The sequence below is a fragment of the Suricata suricatta genome, chromosome 2 (genome assembly GCF_006229205.1).
Source record: "Suricata suricatta isolate VVHF042 chromosome 2, meerkat_22Aug2017_6uvM2_HiC, whole genome shotgun sequence".
Lineage (NCBI taxonomy): Eukaryota > Metazoa > Chordata > Mammalia > Carnivora > Herpestidae > Suricata > Suricata suricatta.
Window position 1 is genome coordinate 131,891,911 of NC_043701.1, and position 19,837 is coordinate 131,911,747.

The window sequence follows — 19,837 nt, forward strand, 5'->3', positions numbered from 1 at the left end:
CCACCGCCAGTCATAAAAAGGCGGACCTACCAGGTAGACACCTCCCCTTTGTCGAGACCACTTGTGGCTTCCCCAGGGGCTTGGCAGGTCTCCAGGCCCCGACGGGCCAGCGGGGATGATAGACAAAGCCAGAATGTCACTCCACAGCAGTCAAATTCAGTTAGACAAAAGTAGACCCCTGAGTGTCATGGCTGTGGAAATACACAGCACCCAAGCCCAGGAGATGAGTCCACATCTGTCACATACCACGGCTCATAACAGTCACCAGCGACAGCCACCGGGGCACCAGCCACTGGGCGTGCGCTTTACAGATGGGCTTTCATTTACTTCTTGCAGCAGTTTTGTGACTTAGGCACGATCGTCCTTATTTCACAGATGAGGAAGTCAAGGTTCCGAGATAGTAAGTCAGTTGTTCAAGGTCACACACCTGGTCAATTACAGAGCGCCCAGCTCCTCTGACTCTTCTTGGCTGTGGGATTTGGGGCAAGTTACTTAACCTTCCTGGCATTGTTTCAGTGCTATTATTAAATTGAGGCTCTGAGAAGTCAATTTGTGCCCAAGGTCACACAAACAGCTAGGGACAGAATGGGAGCCTGGCAGCCAGGTCTTCAGACCCCACAGTCATGACTCACTCAACTGGACCTACACCCTTTATATTTAGAAATGGGTCTCCTAGCACCTGATCGCTTGAGGTTTGAGGAATGAGGGAATTTGGAGGGGGGATGTGGCCCACAACCAACAGGTGTAATCACTGTGAGCAACTGCTTCCTTCTTCCTGACTTGTGAAACCAAGGAGGCTGGGATAGGACCAGGTGACAAAGAATGGAAAACAAGAGACCACAGAGCCAGAGCTGCAAGTGGGGGCACTGCAGCTTGGTCCTAGGCCAGGCAGCCCGCGGCTGCTGCTGGTGCCCCTAGCCTTCCTTACGCTGGGCAAGCGCCACCCCCAAGCCTGCGGGGATGCCGGAAGTGGCAGGGCCTGGAGCCACCATCTGGCCTTCCCCAGGAGCCAGGAGCCCAGAGGCCAGCATGTTCAGGCACCTGACTGCACGAGGCAGAAAAATCACTCCAGTTAACAACTAAAAATACAGAGCGACACGCGATCCTTGTGCTCCCCGAGCCCGCATATCCCATTTCAGCAGCCAAATCCTCGAGAGCCTCCACGTGCTCCCAGGGCTTACTCCAAGCGCGGCTCTTCAGGGGGCCCAGTGGCAGCTCAGAGAAGCCTCCAGCCCACCCCTCTGTCACTGCCCTCCCCCATGTCAGACCCCGTTCCAGAAGAGCTGTCTTGCTGTCAGCATGGCCATTCACCTCACCCCCCGGTAGCCACCTCTTGGTCTTGGTTGCATTAGCGACTATGGGCTGAGCCCTCCCTGGGCTCCAGCCACTGCTCTAAGAATGCCACATGGATTGGCTCGTGTAATGTCACACCAGCCACCTGCCAGTGCAGGTGCCATCATCGTCATCCCCATCTTCCAGATGAAGACATTGAGAGGGGCCCAGGATTCGATCCAGGCTACTGCATGTTACTGCCTCCCTTTTCAAGAGCAGGGCACGGGTGAACCAGAACTTTCTGTGCTGTCCTGACCTGGTTTCCAGCATAGGGAGGGAAGAATAGGGGCCCCTCCTCTGCCCGGGGCAGGTTTTGCCTGGAGCAGAAGATTGTTATGCTGTCGGCCCTCATGGGACATAAAAAGCCTTGTCCATTTCCTATCTATAAACCAGTATTGATTTTACAGGCTCGGTAAGATGCTTAAACACTGGGTCTAACACTTGCTGACTGAGGACACTATATGAAATACAATGTACTTAGTAGATGATCTTGAAGGTCACTTCCAAAGTGCAGAAAGTTGGGCAGTGAGTCGGTTTTTTCTGGGGGCTTACTTGGCATGAATAAGAATAGCCTGGAGTTCCAAGTGTGGGTCCTGAACCCCCTGAATTCTCCATGTGGCCTTGGTCAGGGAGCTCAACTTCTCCGAGCCCGTTTTCTCTTCTGTGAAATGGGACTTGTGACCCATCCTGCCCCTGCCTCCTCCACCATGGACACTCTGTGCCTTCCAGCAGCTTCTCAGAGCGGGCAGCAGGACGGGGCCCGGGCTCCAGCGTGGCCCCGCCAGGGGCCATCGGCACCAGAACATCCCAGCCAAGGGGGGTTTGAAGCAGGTGCTGCCGGGACCCCATGGTCCTCCTTCTGAATCTGGGCACCCTTGCTCATAACTCATCATTTCCTCTGCCGTGGGCACCCTCAGCTCCCTGTTCACATGGGAAGTGGAAAGAAGTGTCATGAAGGGTTGCCGAGAGCACACGGAGGCCGCACCCCCGACCACCTGTGCCCCCCACATCCCAGCCTGGAGCTCTTGCACACCTGCTGGGCCATCTGGGGGGATGGGCTCCCTCTCAAAGAGCTGAGCCCAGATGATCCCCAGGGGGAGGTCACTTAGAAAATAATAGTGGAATCAGTCTAGATCTAGGATGACTCTTATTGGCCCCTGGCCCCATGATCTGGGTCACATGGACCAGGCTCTCTCCTCCTGAGGAGACACGATGCCACCACAACTCCCTGGGCCCTCGGCCCATCCTGGGCACAGGGATGGTGGGTGACAAAGGCCGTGCTCAGAGCAGCTGACTGAGAAGTGAGGGTGGGGCAAAAGAATACTAACTGAGACCCATACAGGCATAAAGCACTTGACAGTTTCAAAACTCAACCAAGTTCAGAGTTGCCCACTCAATTGTCCTATGAAGCCAAGTGTAGATCATGTAGGTGACAGAAGCAGTCCTCACGCAGAAAGGATGGGAGAGGGGGAACCTAGGCACCCCAGACCCTGGGGTAGCCCGTGGTCACCTGCAGGAACGTGGAGCTCAAGGGCCAGGGCTCCCACTGTCATCAGAAGCTCCCAGTCCAAACGTCTTACATAAAATCCCTTGTCCAGTCATTCAGTGGACAGACCAGCGTCTGCAACCTCTGACGGAAGGCCCTCCTGTGACAGTCTGGATCAGATAATCAGACAGAAAAATGCTGTGGCAGGAGACAGGAGCAGGATCCTACTGCTCACACTTGCTACCTGGCAGGCATGGTATAGAGAGAGGTTGTGACAGCTACATGGAGGGAGGGGCCTAGGCGGACCAGGCTAAGGACCACCTGGGCTGGACTGCAGCCACCTGACCAGGCCGGGAATGTGCTCGAGGTCAGGCGGGGTCTCCTCCATCACTCCTCTGCCTCTGGTCCCAGCACTGGGGCCAGCTGCTGAGGCAGCAGATCTTCTTTGGACCCCTCCTCTTGGGGGCCGAATGTCTTGGCCGTCTCCTTGCTGCCGCACTGGTCCCTGCATGCAGTCACCACCACGGCATCATCACTGCCATGCCACGCCACCTTCCCACCAGAGCCCATGATAGGGCCCTCACCGGGTGCATGGCCCTGGGGTGGGAACCGTGCCCCAGCCCTGGGCATCTCCCTCTAACTCTTATTTCCACCAATCTCAGGGTGAACAGGGCCAGGCTGGTATCCAAGGCCCGCCAGGGCCACCAGGCCCCCCTGGACCGAGTGGACCTCTGGGGCACCCCGGACTGCCAGGGCCCATGGGACCACCTGTAAGTATCTCCTTCGTCTCTCTACCATCTCCTCTCCCAAGATTTGTCCCAAGAATTTTCTGGAAGCATCCAAACTCTACACAACTGAGAAGACTCTGGATCCTGACCTGACAGGTAGAAACACCTTGGCACAGCCATTGGACATAGACAACCAGAAGCCAGACGGTCATGCCAGAAGCCGCCCATCCCTGCCCAACTCACCTATTGCCCAACCCAGCTTCTGGGGCCAGGCCTCCATTCCAGTCATCGCCTTCCAGGGAGGAGATCACCAAGAGGCCTACCCCTTTCCCAGCTTTGGCAGAGAAAAACTGGGAAAGAAAGTTCCCAGGGCCACCTTTTCATGGCTGTCCCCTGACCCCTGGGCTTAGAACAACCTGAGTTGGGGGTAGTGGGTTCTGAAGAAGGTAGCTGAGGGCCGCCTGACCACCTGGCACCCTAACGAATATGCCTTTGCTGCTGTATGTGGGGTTTGCACCCCTGGGCCTCCTCCCAGCCAATCTGGATGTCTAGTAAGGATTGGACCACTGCTGTAGCCAAGGGAGGTCAACAGGTGCCCCTCCAGACAAGACCGTGCCACCAAGGTTTCCAAGCCTTGCTCAAGACCCCGCTCTTTTGGCCTATTTAATGCCACAGAGCATGAAGGCAGAATGACTCAGAATAACTCAGAGCACCTGGGCAGGATAACCTGGACTTCCTGGCAGAAAATGGGTCCTTGCAGAGCTAAGACTAAGGTCATATGTTTCTGAAGGGACAGGGTTAAGGACAACATCTGTTTAATAGGTTTTTTTCACATGATTGAAGAAAACCTCTCTCTCTTATGGCAAGAGCATTGTATGTTCATTGAGAAAACTTTGGAAAATGGACAAAGTTTTAAAGTGTCTATTGTGCCCTATGCAGAGTTCACCATTATTCACATTTTGGAGGGCCCTTCCATTTTTCTCCTTAGATGTATCTGCACATACACATTTTCCAGGTTGGTTAGGCTCTGAATAATATAACAGTTTGTGTCCTGTTATGTTTTTCACTTAACATCATAAACCTCTCCCTTTCCTCCAGCAGGAGTCTCCTGCGATATGGGCCTATTTACAAATAGTTAATGAGTTCCCTTCTGTATTGTACATTCTTGAACATAAATATCTGTGTGTATCTCTGAATTTTTTTTTTTTTTTTTTTTTTTGCTGCAACATATTTCCAGAGGTGGGGAATTGCTAGGTCAGCAATGTCCTTGCCAAACGGGACATCCCTGTCTTCAGTGACAACAGCTACGCTCCAGGCTACTCGGCCACCTACCTGGGCCCCTCGGCCACTCTGGCCACCAATGCTGAGGCTCGGTGCAGGGTCCCCCAAGGCTGGGCAAAAGCCCTGGAGGCCCAGGGCACTCACCTAGCTTGCCATCTCATTTGCCCAGCTTAACCTCCCCAGTGGATTTTCAATATTTCTGTGTTTTTTGAACCCCAGGGAGAAAGATTCGTGTCACTTCCATGGGTTTGTAGATGGGAAAATGGAAAACCTGAAAAGAAGTGAAATTTAGAGATCTGAACCAAACCAAGCCAAGAAAACCAAAAAAGCACTAAAAATCCACTTCTTTGAGGACCCCTAATCTCCACCCCGCCAAACCCATTGGGTTCCCACTCACTAAACCCAAGCCAGATGGTTCTCTTTGTTAGGTTGTTTATGAAGAAGAAAAACCAGGAAGCATGTTTTGAAACCAATTGAAACAGACCAGACTTGGGCATTTTGGTTTTCTGCAGCCCACGTGGGCTGCCCAAACCTATGCCCCAGACCACAGCGGAGCCAAGCTTCCCCTCGCCTCTCCCTCGGGCTCCCGCAGGCCCTGGGCCCACACCACTCCCCACAGCTAGCTGTCGTGGTCACAGCGCCCCGGGGCAGAAGGAGACAGAGGGTTCCTCAGAAGGCTGGCAGGGTGAAAGGAAGGCAAAACCAAGGCTCTGCTGGGCAAGGTCGGCTTCCCAGGGAGGGGTCCCAATTAGGAGGCGGGTGGGTGGAGACCTGGACCAAACCACATTGTCAATTTAGTAGGATGCCACTGACCTATTTTCCAGTGGGCGAGCACAGCAGAGATGCCCATGGTGCCCACATGGCTCCAAAGAGGCCAGTTGTCCCCGTGTGCCCTCAGCAGGTTTGAGATAAGGGTCCGGGACCTTCTAGAACTGCTTCCTAGCACATCCAAAACTCATTATCACTACCCGAGCCCTCTTCTGCTCCCGGCCTCCCCTGTACACCTGCCGGGCCTGCACTGTCTGCCTTCAGTCCAGTCTCTACTCACCTTGCTCTTGCTTCCACAGGGCTTACCTGGGCCTCCAGGACCAAAGGTGAGGGCCCTTCTGGGTGACACCCTGGATGGATGGGAGGGCTGTCTGCAGGAAGAGGGGAGTCAGTGCCTGAGGCTGCTGAGTAAGGAGCCGAGAGAGGCCTCAATGAGAGATGGATCACACTCGGCTCACTTCCAAAGTGCCCCCACCCCCGCCTTGGGAACTTCCTAGGCCCCCAGGGTTTGCACTTTTGTGTGCCTGGGCACAGCAGGCACTGTGACTGGTATGGGAGCTGCGCCCACACCCTCCGAGGAGCTTATAGTCTGGTTAGAAACTCCAGGTTGATGCCCAAGGGACTGTCACAACATCCCAATAAAAGAATGTTTCAGCTGGAATTAGAACTGGAAGTCCCTCCGGGGTCATCTGGTCTCTAGTGAGACCTTGTTTAGAAGCCCAGAGTGTCAAATAGACTCTGCCTCTGAAGCTGGGGACCCTGGGGCTCTGGGGACAAGAAGTTGCAAAGCACTGACTGTGCCCAACCACATCACACATGTGAAAGCTGAGAGCCCCGGGGAAGAGTGACTTGTCCACGTTCGCCAGAGAGTGGCCAGTGGAATCAAAACCAGAACTCAGGTGTCCTGGGCCCCTGCCAGGTTGGCCGTGTCCACCGTCCCTCCACCTCTGCAAGGTGCAAGGTGCAACTGTTCTGAAGAGAACAGTCTCTGTTGGTTTCAGAGGAAGCCAAGCTATTGTTCGAGGGATGGCGGAGGTCGGGAGGATTTGTAGTCGTTGGGAAGAAGAGGAATAGCAATGTGAGGTCGACAGCGCAAGCCAGAATTTGGCATTTGGGAAAGTCCCACTAATGGTCTTCTCTTCCCCCAGGGAGACCCAGGAATCCAGGGCTACCACGGCCGGAAGGTAAGGAGGAAGGGGAGGGTTGGGAAGGACCTTACCTCCTCCCTCCCGTAGTAACCCAAGTGGGGCTTCACCACAGCGTATACAGGGTGAGGACATGCGTTTTTTGCGCACACTCTTGCCGTGTGAGCCTCACATTTGTGAGGTTGGCTGAACAGGATTTGTGTCTCCCCTTGAGGGAGGAGGAGGCTCAGAGGGACAAGACCTTAGGTGATCAGTGGCCCAGCCGGACCTCAGACTCAGGTGGGTCTCCTGTTGCCAATCTGGGGCCCTGTATCTGTACCAAAGCAGGCCAGGTTCTCACTGGCTCCCTGAGGGCCTGGTAAATGGAGCAGATTACCTGGGCCCACCCTGGCCAGAGTTCCATCCTGACCCCGGTGGGGACTCTTGGGGGTAGGGTCCCAGCATGCTTTCTGGCAACTCGGAGTCCAGAGAGACGGAGATTCCTGTACACATATTCCTGGTGAAGGCAGGCTGTGCGAAGCTATCACCATAAAGCGCTGCATGAATATGGGTAGCGGGGGTAGAGAGATTAACTCTGGGCTGGGAGGAGTTGGGGAAGTCTTCTGGGAGAGAACAGTCTGTGAGCCCAATCCTGGTGAATGGGTGGGTGTATCGGTTGGTTATCTGTCGCCGTGTCACAAAGCAGCCCAAACTTCCTGGCTTAAAATGCTGATTTCTTTCTCACTCTGGTTCTGTGGATTGGCCATCTGGGAGGTCTGCGGTGTCCTCTGGACTCGGCTCATGCCGTTGCATTAAACGATGGATGGAAAGACCAGAGAGGCCAAGATGGTCTCATGCACCTGTTTGGTGGCTGGCGCTGGCTGTGGGCTGGGTGTCTCTGCTCTCCCCAGCATGGCCTGTCGGCCGTCAGTAGGCTACACAGGTCTCCTTACGGCGTGGCGGGCCCAGGGCAGTGTTCAAACCCCCAAGTACTGAGTGCAGGAGTGAGTGCTTTTCCGAAGGGTTCACAGGCATCACACTTTCTGATAGTCTATTGGTCAAAGGAAGTTACATGGCTAAGCCACGTGCGTCAGTAGGGTGCCAGAGGGGATGCAGCCTCCACTTCTTATGGGAGGAACAGCAACACATTCATGGCCATTTTTAACCCACCACCGTGATCCTTCAACCAGCAGATCTGAAGGGATATGCATTTTATTTTTTTTTAAATTTTTTTATGTTTTATTTATTTTTTTGTGAGAGAGAGACAGTGAAAGCAGGGGAGAGACAGAGAGAGAGGGAGAGACAGAATCCAAAGACAGGCTCCAGGCTCTGAGCTGTCAGCACTGAGCCTGAGATGGGGCTCGAACCCACAAACCATGAGGTCATGACCCCAAAGTTGGATCATAAGCCAAAGTCAGATGCTTAACCAATTGAGCCACCCAGGCACCCCGAGACATGCATTTTAGACAAGGAAACAATTTGAGCAAAGGCCCAGGGATAGTCATTACAGTAACAATAACATACAAATAATTTTAATAATAGCCACCACTTACTGAATGCCCACAATGTGCCCAGGCTGTCCTTCAATGTGACCTGCATTGTTTCTAATCCTAAAACCACCCTGTGAGGCTGGTACTGTTCTTTTTTATTTTAATGTTTATTTATTTTTGAGAGAGAGAGCAGGGAAGGGGCAGAGAGAGAGGGAGACAGGATCTGAAGTGGGCTCCGTGCTGACATCAGTGAGCCCAACGTGGGGCTCGAACTCACGAACCATGAGATCATGACCTGAGCCGAAGTCACTTTACTGACTGAGCCACCCAGGCGCCTCCAGGCCAGTGCTACTCTTGTATTTAACAAATGACACTGAGGCTGTCCCAGAGTGTCACGGCTCCAGAGTGACAGATCAGGAGCTCCAGCCTGGGTCCTTCCCATGGTGCCACCTGCCCCAAGGAGCCCCGTGCAGCCCTCCAGACCCAGCTCCAGGAGAAGAAAGGACGCAAGAAGGGAAGAGAGAATGAGAAGGGGGAGGCATCTGGGAACGGGAGGAGTGCTCCGGTGAAGCACATTTCCTCACACTCTATAATCTGGCGGCTGCCACCACCGCACTGTTTCATGGGAGCTTGGCAGGCGGTGGGGGGGGAGGGGGGACAAAATGGCAAGACCTGAGAGACCTTTAATTAGTTCTGCATAAACTGAGAAGTTTGTGTTGTGTCAGGAAGTGGAAATTATAGCTTCTGCGGTTGCTTCCATCCACACACACAGACTCACAAAATTTACTGCCTCCTGGTTCCGTGGAAGAACCAGAAGCTCTGGCAGACTCACAGGGATGCCAGCGGCTGGCCGCGGTGCCACGGCGGGCATCTGCACCCGCGGGCCAGCTGCAAATCTGGTTCATCCAGAAAGGAGCTTGGGGGTCTGTTGTCCTGAGGATGGAGCAGCCTCGGCTTAGGGCTGGAGTGTCATGGGACTCTCAGGAGGCTCCAAGTGCCCATCCCCCCCGCCCCAGACCCACTGCGGCTGAGGCTGTCTCAAGCCACTGACCCCCATAGCCAGGCAAAATCTTGCTTCCCATCAGAGCGCTGAGATGAGGATGCTAGTGTCCAGGGACAGGTACAGCGATACTTCCCCCCTGTGGTTTAGCCAAAGTTCCCCTGCTCCCTATCTATCTGGTCCTTCCCATGGCCCATTAGCCACCCAGCATGGAAGAGAAGTTCAGAGAAGTTAATACTTTGCCCAAGGTGGCACAGTTGCTGAAAGGTCATGCTGGAATTGGAGGCCATGTCTCATGAGTCCAAGTTCAGGGGCCAGTCTTCTCGTCCAGGCACAGATGTGAGTTCTACTCAGAGAGTATCAGCCTAGGCTAAGCTAGCTGTGCACAAACTACCCTCCCTGTGGCTGGGATGGGGAGGCTTATCCCCTGAGCTCCTTCTTTGCCCATCCGTTCTCTCTTTTTCTCCCTCCTCCCACCTCTGTACTTGGAATGGGGTATGCAGAGGAGACAGCCGGGTGCTGGGAACATGCCCTCACCCCACCATCCAGGGAGGAGAGCGCTGGTGGTGGGAGCACCACGAGGGGAAAGGGGCCATGGGACTGCCCCTGCGTTTAGAGTGCAAGGGGAACCCATGGGGTAACCGACAGACCCTCTGCATCGGCTTTCATTCTCTGTCCTGGCGACCTGATGCACAGGCAGGGAGGCCTTCCTTTCAGCAGGGATGGAAGTGAACTCTTAGTGGAGATGTTTCCTGGCCTGCAGAGTTTGCTAATGATCAGTTCCGTCCAGGACCATCACCGCCACCACCCCTAGACAGTGGACCCGGCCCGGCATCCTCTCAGAGGCCAGCCAGGCCAGCAGGGCAGCCCCCTTCCCAGCTCCTTAGGATCAAGGCGCAGTGTGGCCAGCAGGCCCCGGGCTGCCCCCAGTCCCGCTTGGGACCAGCTGTGCTGCCTAGACACTGCGAGTATTGTCGTGTACCCATGTGGTATCGATTTGATCCAAATTTATGACCACCGATCTACTTTAAATATGTTGTCCGGCACAGCGTGTGTTTAAAACATTACAGCCTTGGCTCTCTTTCAAGGGGATTGACGGCTATTGTCAGACAGTGTATGGATCACAGAACCTGGTGAGAACCCATCTCTAAGCGTGTCGGAGCTGGTCCATCTGACCTGGCAGCACGGAGTGCACTGATGCAGGGCGGTCTGGGCCGTAAGCCTTGGGATCTGCAGGAAGGGCCATGACTGAGGCACACGCTCCCTTCCCACAGGCTGGGGACTGTGCATTTTCAGACCAGAGGAAGCAGGCTGTGAAAGCCTCCTACTAGAGAAGCTTCCAAGGCTGTGGGGCTCCCAAGGGAGATCAGCTGGGCCCGAAGGTGGGATGTCTAGGGCCCTGGGTGAGGGTGAGAGGAGCAGAAGCCCTCCCACCCGGCTCAAGCTGGGTCCCCACTGTATGGCCCCTCTGTCCTCTCCCACACTTTCTCAATCCTTCTTCAACAGGGCGTGATCATGCCAATCTGCTGGTCAGAGCAGGGGCTGTGTGGGCAGACTGCTAGTAGTATTAAGCTGCCTTCCCAGCCCTTTTCAACCTGCCAGGCTGCGTACATGGCACTTTATGTAGTCATGTTACTGAATCCCTATAACAATCCTGTGAGGTAGGTTTTATTCTTAACCTAATTTACAGATGAGCGAGTCCCAGAAGGTCCACAGCCAGGGAGTAGTGAACGAATTCTGTCTGACTGTACAGCCTTGCCTTCCTTGCTATGAATAACTTTACTACCTGGGCCTTATGGCAGGGCAGTGGGGGCAGGGGTGCAGGAAGCCATGACTTCGGGTCACCCTTCCTCCCCTTGAAGGAAAGAAGGTGGGGGGTGGGCTGATCTCCTTCTCATGAGGAAACGCTGTGGCTGGATCCAGGCCTTCTTCTGAGCTTCCCAGGCTCTCTGTGAACAGAACTTGCAGTCCTTGGTGCATTTCGATCAAAGAGCCCATGAAGTGGAGGGCTTTGTCCGTGGACCTATTCCCACCCCCTGAGTGACTCCCCCCCAAAAGTTAGCATGGTAACAGGACTTCAATAAAACCAGGAGAAGGCAGCCTGTCTCAGGGCCCCACCACAGCTATTCTTGAGACCCCCTGCACCCCTCTGGCTGTGAGAGGGCCTGAGCCTCCCCAGGCGGCACAGGCCACTCACGTGCAGCACAGGCCCCCATGCCGATGGCAGCCTTAGCCGCAGGAGGCTTCTGGAGTGGGGACAGCACTGTCTTCCTTTCACAGCCATAAAATCCCACTGGGAACATCCAGACTATTTCAGTTAAAGCAGATCAGGGACCTGAGACACGGGGCTCAGATCTGAAGCCTCGCGGGGAATGAGAGCCTCACCCCACCAGCCTCCAGCCCCTAGCCTGTGCTCCCTGGGCTCTGTTCCTCCCGCACTCCAAAGCCCACAGATAAATTAGAGCTGACTTTTCTTTTTGGAGCTAACTACAAAATCAACCAATCTCAAATCAAGATTACAAGCCAGCCGCCCTTCCAAAGCCCTGGCCTCTGATGGGGCGCCTGACCCCGGTAATTCCCCAGATCACTTCCTGCCGGTCCTAATTACCGGAGGGCCTGGCATCTCCCTGGTTCCAGTCCTCTCCTGTCTGGAGCTGGCTAGGGCCACAAAGAAGGAAATGAGCTGCCTTTCCTGGAAGGGCGTCCTAGGAACCCTTTAGAGTAAAGAGAGACATTAGCCTGCCTTGCCCAGCTTTCCCAGCCTGAGAAAGGGCCCTGGTCCAGGCCCTCGGCTTAAGCTGCCTGCCAGCCTACCCCCACCCCCCCCACCTCCTTTCTTCCCTGCAGCCTTCCACTCCCCACACTCAGATAGGCCTTCCTCCTCCCTGCAGAGAACAAAGAGTCTGTGTGTGGAGCTGCTCCACCCCGGCCCTCCTGCCCTCCCCATGGAGCTGGGCTGCAGAGAGACCTTCCCGGTAGGGAGGTCCATGCATCGCCCCACACTCCTCTAGCCTGACCTCTGCTTGGCTGGGGAGCTGACCTTGAAGCCCCCCACCTCCCTCCAGACTATGTCTTCTTGCCAAGTCCCTGCCCTGCTTGTCCAACCAGCAGTAAATCACCAATTACGAGGCCGCTCCCACGGGACAGAAGCATGGCTGTTTTGTGCCCCACGGAGCCGGCTTTCATCACATTGTCTCGTTAAATGATGGGTCCCTTCACCTGGAAGTGGGGACCGAAATAGAAAACTTACTGATGCTACACGGCGCTCCTGTCCAAGGCCAGCTAGAGAATCAATGGCATCATCGAAGTTAGGGCTAGTGCAGGCCTTCAGGGTCACTGCAGGCAGACCTCTCTCTACCCACCTGTGCTCACCCAGAGCTTTCTAAGCCACTGGGCCTGGAATCTACCCCTTCCCAGTCAGCAATCTTGGTTAAAGAGCCAGCCTCTCAAGTGGTGGGATGTCCCAGCCTGGGGGTCCCTGGCCTGTCTCCACGTGCTCCATGCACCTGGGGCAAATCCCTTTGTAATGCTGGGGGGGATGCCCACCTCCCCAGCTGCAGGGTGGCCCAGCTGGGGTTGCCAGGAGCCCCCTGGGGGAGCCCCTGGGGTCCCACTGGGAAGACAAGGGAAGGCAGACATAGACGAGTTAAATCGGGAACCCTGGGCTTGGACAGACTTTGAAGACTCCCTCCGCACCCAAGATGAAGACACTAGTAAGTGAGTGAAACTAAATTAAGCACAATTCCAAACGTACACCTTTTAAGTGGAAAACTTTTAAAATTGGAAAGAAGGAGCTTGTAAAGCTGCCCTCCCAAAGACACATCGAGGGTGGAAACTGTGGGAACAACAGTGTGGTGGTCTCGCTTTCAGCCATAGCCCCCGAAGCCCCCTCCTCACTCCCTGCAAACAGGTGCTCTTGGCCCACAGCCACCCTAAAGTCCTTGACAATGACTCACCCCTGTGTCGCCTCACATCCAGGAATCAGTGCTTTCTAGCGTAGTCCCCAGGGCAGAGGTCAGGCTGGGGTGGGCCCAGCCTGATGGGAGTGGAAGGAGCCTGCAGGGCAGGGGCAGCGGAGGGCACTCCTGCTTCCTGCCCAGCAGAGGGGTGGAGGTGAGGGAGGCCTGCCTGAGACGTGGGATCAAGGGAGCCTGGGTCGTCTGCAGAACTAAGAGACTTGACCCAGAGGGGAGGGAAGGGGCGAAGGTCAGCCACACTAACGAGGAGGGCTGCCTCCTTAGCGGCTCCAAGGGACCCAGATTTCCCTGGGCTGGGTGGTTTTGTCTTTCCATAGGAGCCTGCATGGGCTGAAGACAACCCCAATTAGCAGGAAAGCCTCACTCGCTGGTTTCACCGTGCATTGCTCCTGCTGAGATTGGAGACAGCAGCCCAGAGACCGGCTTGGGCAGACCCCCACCCCCCTTGCTGAAGCATCGGCAGCCCTGCCCCACCCCGGGTAGGAGGGAGGGGAAGCAGAGACCCACAGAGACCTCCTAGACCAGCATTTCCCCCACAGCTAAACTCCCACCTCCACAGCCTTGTTCTGGATCTGCCAACAGACCTAGGGGCCTCTCCCCAGCTCTGACCTCTCTCCCCACTCAAGGTTTCACTTAGGCAGGGCTGGGGGGCAGCTGGAGAAGGCAAGCCGGGCAGGAGTGGGTGACAGGTCTCCAATCTAACTCGCTTTGCGGGTGAGGATCCTGGACCCAGAGAGGGAGGGTGGCTTACCCAGGCTCACACAGCCTTTCCTGACTTCCAGCTGGTTCCCCCAGATGGAGGCAGGAAGAGGCTGGCGGGGTGGGGGGGGGGGCGGGCAGGAGGACTGGCAGGAGGTTGGGGGGCCATTGAGGGAAGTCTGAGGGGAAGACAAGGGCTGAAGGCTGAAAGGCTCTTCAGAGGGAAAGACAAGCCAAGAAGGGCTGAAGAGTCAGGGACACCCAAGCCGATCTCCCACCTGTGCCCCCCGCACATGGTGTCTTAGGGCCAGTTGGAATGTTACCAGGAGATCCCAGTTCTCTGAGGGAAAGGGTGACGGGGCCCTCGTCTGGTGCTCCTGAGGAGCAGGCTCTGACACCATCATGGCCACAGTCGCCAGATTTCTGACGAAGTCTTGTGGCGCCCTCTGCTGGCCACGAAGCAGACCTGTGCTGGCAGGTGGGGCCCTACCCAGCTCTTTCCTCTGGGCATGCCTGTGGTTAAAGACCCAGCGCCCATGAACTACCCTCCTACGTGAACCTGTTCACCCCATGAGACACAAACCTGAGGGGCCTCCAGCAGAAAAAGGCTTTAGAATCAGCCCACCTGATGCTTGGGGTTGGCTTAGGGAAAAGGGCACCTGGGCTCTGGCAGACAAAAGACCTGTGTTCAAATCCCTGCTCTGCATGAGCTTGGCCATCATACCTGGCCTCTCCATATCACTTTGCTCACCTGTAAAACGGAACTAACATCGATTCCCCCATCAAAAAGGAGTCTTGGAGACTGAATAGATAAAAGGTGTAAAGCACTTGGCCTCATGCCAGACACAAGGCAGGCACAGTAAATGGCCTGTAAGAGGGATTTCCCAGAGCGAGGTGGCCGGGGCAGACCTGGGGTGCTGACTCGTCTGCTGTGTTCACTTCCTGAGTACAGCTCTGCTAACCTTGCCTGTGGTTCAGGGGTCCTGGTGGGTCAGGGTGAGGACGGCCTCCTATGTTTGGAGCTAAAGATTCGGGCCTTTTGCAGAACACAGAGCTGTAGGCCAAAGAGGATGGAGTGGAACCGTCCCAAGCAGACACTGTGCATGTGGATTCCAGACGCACCAGGGTCCCTGCCGCACTGAAGAGCCAGCGCTGGCTATGGCACCTCACAGACACCTTCAGAGACCATGGCCTGGGACCAGGGCCCCCCAGCAATTAATAGGGTGTTGAGTTGAGGGAATGGCAGCAAGGCATAGAATCTGGGAAATGGGTGGTGTTTTCAGGGAAACAGGTAATAGGTATTGGGATGTCCGGTGATGAGGCTAGGAAGGAAGCGGAGGATGGACTCCTTGGCCCCTTTTGTACATCGATGCTGGACAGCAGCTGTTCTGAAGTAGGGGACAGTTGTCCAGCCTGAGCACTGGGGAGCTCAGCTGGAGGCCAGCATGAAGGCCCGCCATGCAAGACAGAGTTTGGAAGATGTTCTAGCTTTGGCGAGCAGAAGGGTGGACAGGATGTCCTATGAGACAGCAGAGAAGGGATGAAGGCAGCGGAAAAGATGGGGGCCAGGTGGGGCCAGGTTCCCCCTTGCTTGTAAGCCTGTGGGAACTGCTGCCTGGCCAGGAGGCCACAGCTTTTGAGACCCAAGTGGGGAGGCCGGGCTGGACAGGGTCTGTCAGGGCCCTGTGTTGCCATCTGCAGCCTTCAGATGCATGGAGCTGCCACAGGCTCCAAGCTGTCACCTGTTGCTGCACGGCGTTCAGAGCCCTGGCTGGGGTTTAGCTCATGGAGACAGGGGCTGTCCTCCTTCTCCTGAGCACCTCACCCCTTCACTGACACGGTAGGTTAGTCTTGACTCATCTACCCTTGACGTCTATTTGCCACTAGCTGTCATCTCCAACCCCATCTCCTTTTTGTCCTTCCTGAGCTCACACCCAGGCCCCACAGATTTGGCATTTTCACGGGGAAGGTAAAAGAAGTTGAGAAAGATGAGACACTGCTGAGATAATAGAGCAAACCCCACGATGTCCTGAAGCTGCAGCTCTCTCGGTGCCTCCAGATGGGTTCCAGGCAGCACCCTGCCTCCACCCGCAGCCCCCACACCCCCTGAATCACTGGCAGATCCCCCCCCCATGTAAGGCCAAGACCTACATGCCCTCGGGAGGAGTTAGACGCAAGGAGGCCAGGAGGAGGAGCCCCAGATGAAGAGGAGAGGCAGGTGCCACCAAAGCACACCTGCTGTGGTGAAAATAGGGCCAGAAGTGCCAGGCAACAGCCTAACGACCACTTCCATTGCACTGAACCCTGAGGCAGTGCCCCCCCCCTTTCAAAACTCAGACTCAACTGGTGGACCTCGCTTGCTGGGGGCCTTCCCTGCACTGTGATCTGTGCTCTGTGACTTGGGACCTTCCGTGAGTTCACGTGGGTTAAGAGGATGGCTGCGGTGGCTGCCAGTGTGGGCAGGTCCGCAAAGCTCAGCGTGGGCTGGATGGCCGTCCCAGGCTTCCAGACCAACCAGGATGGACATTTCGTCATCATCCCTGCAGGCCACGCTTCAGGGGCTGAGGCCCCAGGGGAGTCAGGCCCTCTTCTCAGCGTTTCTTCTATTTCTTCCTTCAGGGAGAACGAGGCATGCCGGGGATGCCAGGCAAACCCGGAGCAAAGGTACCTGCCCCTCCCCCCATCGGGTCCCAGCTCTCTCCCCCAAGCTCGGGGACACCTTGGAGGCCCTGTCCTCCTTCCCACATGCTGCTGGGAAGACATGAAGGTGGGGTACACATCTCCTCCCCAGCCCTCTCCCCTCGCTGGGACAGCCTATTCCTCCCCTGAGCTCCTGATGTGGCCAGGCCTCCTCCTGGGCATCTCTGGGTCATGAAAATCTTCCCGGATAACCCTGGCTCTGGCTTCAGTCCCATGCTGGGAGTAAGGGCTCCCTAAAAATCACCTCCACTTGGGATTTACTAAGGGGTGCCTTTGGCAGCCTGTTTACCTCCAAGTGGTTGGTCTTGGGCTGATGTAGAAATGGAGTTCACCTTCAGCTGCTCCCCAGTCCATGAGGGCACAGGTCCAGAGAGTTCTCCATGAGTAGAATCCCATTTATATGCTCAGGGGTGAAATCAGGCATATCCCATTCCCCCCTTCAACCCCACTTCCTTCCCATCTCCTCCTCCTCCTTTCCTGTTCCCACTGAAGCCCTCCCCACATTGCATCCCCATCTGGGCACCCCTGGGCACCGCTGAGCAGGTGGCTGGGAAGCCTGGAGAACTCACCAGCACTGCCCAGGGCCACCTCCTTCCTCGGGGCCTGCTCTCCTGTGCCACACTTGGGGCTGCTCCAGCCTCTGTGCTTGCCCCAACGGCAAAAAGTCACCACGCCTTTTCTTCTCTCTGCCAGGGGGCTCCCGGGATTGCCGTGGCAGGGATGAAGGTCAGTGGAACGTTGTCACTCAACCCATGAGGGGCAGGACGGGGCGTGGGGGGACAGGAGAGAGGAAGACAGAGTCGGGGCTTTGGGAGCTCCATGGGTGGCCGCTGGACCAAGGAGGGGGGCAGACAGGATGTGGAGACGTTTCTCTTAAGGCAGCATTTATGCCATTACGCACACCTTGAACAAGAGACGCTTAGCTAAGCCCTGCGAAGTAAGTAGCAAAGGTTTGCCAGCCTCAGCGAAAGGTGTCAACCCCCTGCTGACGCACAAGGGAGCCCAGCGCTTTCCTTCGTGCTTCAGAACGCAGCAGCTCTGTGCTTGCGAGCCTCCAGAGGGGAGAGCAGGAGTCCTTCTCCTGAGTCCCACCCAAATCGCCCATGTGGTCGGCGGACAGACGGACGCGGACACCCTGAAGCACAAATGTGAACCTTCTGGCAGATCTGCTTACAGGGGGCACCTTATCCAAGCAAATGCCTACCGCTCCACCTGGGGGAGCCTCACTGACCACACCCCTCACTGAGGGGAAGCATAGGGAAACCTCCAGAAAGCCTCCTTTGGCCTGGGATCTGAGGCCAAGGCAAAGGAAAGCCTTGGGCTGGCCAGATGCTTCACCTACCCCATGAGTACCTTTGTTCATTTGTTCCTATACTAGCTTGCTCTTTCTCTCTGTCTCTCTCTCCCTCATCTCTTTACCTGAGTCTTCTTTTTTTTCCACACAGGGAGAGCCAGGGACCCCAGGAGCCAAGGTACTGATACAGAGGGAATGTTCTGGGTTGCACAGAGCATCAGGCATGGGGTGGAGGTGACAGTGGCTGCTGTCGTTACACTCCAGGTCCCCCTGAGGCTCACCCAGAGCTGGGGACCTGGCTGAGTGGAGGAGGGCCTACCCAGGAGGGGCCTGCTTGTCAGGACTGCCTCCCACTCCCTGCATCCTGGCCTGGCCTGGCCTGCGCAGCCCGGACAGTTTGCCTACACACCAGCTCCAGTGGGCAGTAACTATTGTCCCCTGTGCCTGCAGGGCTCTGTCTCTCTTGTCTAGGTCTGTAAGAGATATAACATGAAAAAATTTCCATGGTCAAATATGTTTGGGAAATACTTCTGTAGGGCAGCACCTATACCGTTTCCCTTTAGACTCTGCCTGTTTCGGGGCTGACCGCAGTTAAGGCCCACCCCAGGCACGGCCCAGGCAGAGCAGGGCCTGCTGGGGCCCCAGGACCCACCTCCCTCTCAGCCTGTGGGCCCTTAGGGGCATCCTCCCCTCCCTTGACCAGCTTCAGACTGTTTTGTCATTCAGCTGCTACCTGCGGTGGTGGCAAGGGGAGGACACCTAAAGACTTCGTGTAGCATCTTCTGTGGCTCCAGCCGGAAAATCATCCGAGAACAGCTGGCAAATCAGGACTCTGGGGCCCTCAGTTTATGTTATTACCTAGGAGAGCCAGCAGCCAGCAGACCGTGGAGAGAGCGCCCCCTAGTGCTGGCCTGGTGGCGTACTTTTGGGGGGCTCTCCAGACGGGAGACACTTTGTGGGTGCAAAGTGCTCTCTTCATGACGCAGAAGGAGGGGCTTGGCTAGGTCACTGAGACTGTGAGGGGTCCCTCTGAGTCACGGAGCCTGCGCAGTGAGAGCGGGGCTCTGCGACGCGGGTCATGGGGAGGAGCTCTTCGTGGCTGAAGAAGATGCGTAGGGAGGGGAGTTAGTCTGCTAGAGCCGCCCTAACAAAGGACCCCGGACTGTGTGGTCACACAACAGTAACATATTGTCCCGCAGCCCTGCAGGCCAGAAGTCTGAGATCTAGGAGCCCGCAGGGCTCCGGCCTTCTGCAGGCTGTGAAGGAGAGTGCTCTGTACCTCCCTCCCCCTTTCTGGTGGTTTGCTGGCAGCCTTGGTGTGCTTTGGCTTGCAGAATTATCACCCCAATCTCTGCCTTCATCTCGACATGGTGTTCTTCCTGTGCACATGTCCGTGTGCAAATATCCCGTTATAAGGACACCAATCATACCGGATTAGGGACCCTTACTCCAGTACGACCTCCTAACTTTGTTAATTACATCTCCAATGACATTATTTCCCAAGAAGATCAGATTCTGAGAGACTGGGAGTTGGAACTTCAACATATGAATTTTGGGACGCAAGTCAACCCATAAGAGGAAGCAAACTTCTCAAAATATGGTTCGATGGGTTTTGTTTTCCCTGGAGGCAGGGAGGAGGTAGGCAGAGACCAAGGGGCACTAAATGCAGGACGTTCTAAAACATGAAAAGAAGAGAATAGTTAAAAGCAAGAGCTTCCCCAACTACTGGCCTCTTCTCCCCAGGAGACCCCCCCCAAAAGGAGCTAAATGCTCTTGGTCCCCGTGAATGATGAGGGCTCAGCCCATATGGGAACAGGAGACCAATGATGCAGGCCATCACCAGTGTGGAGTGGCCCAAGGAAGGAGTCAGGTGCCGACGTGATCTGGCAGGAAATGGAGTCTTTCAGGAAATGGCCCACAGAGGGGCAGGGAGGCAGGAGAGAGAGAGCACAGCTCCA

General features: G+C 55.8%; 1 protein-coding gene across 1 annotated transcript in view; it reads left to right on the forward strand.

Moving 5' to 3' along the window:
* Positions 1–19,837, forward strand: part of COL13A1 (collagen type XIII alpha 1 chain) — a 147,168-nt gene that overhangs the window by 92,576 nt on the left and 34,755 nt on the right. Inside the window, exons 16-21 of the mRNA XM_029919700.1 lie at positions 3,481–3,588; positions 5,895–5,921; positions 6,744–6,779; positions 16,505–16,549; positions 17,279–17,311; positions 18,031–18,057. Coding sequence (XP_029775560.1) covers positions 3,481–3,588; positions 5,895–5,921; positions 6,744–6,779; positions 16,505–16,549; positions 17,279–17,311; positions 18,031–18,057 — 276 coding nt within the window. The remainder of the gene's footprint in view (positions 1–3,480; positions 3,589–5,894; positions 5,922–6,743; positions 6,780–16,504; positions 16,550–17,278; positions 17,312–18,030; positions 18,058–19,837) is intronic.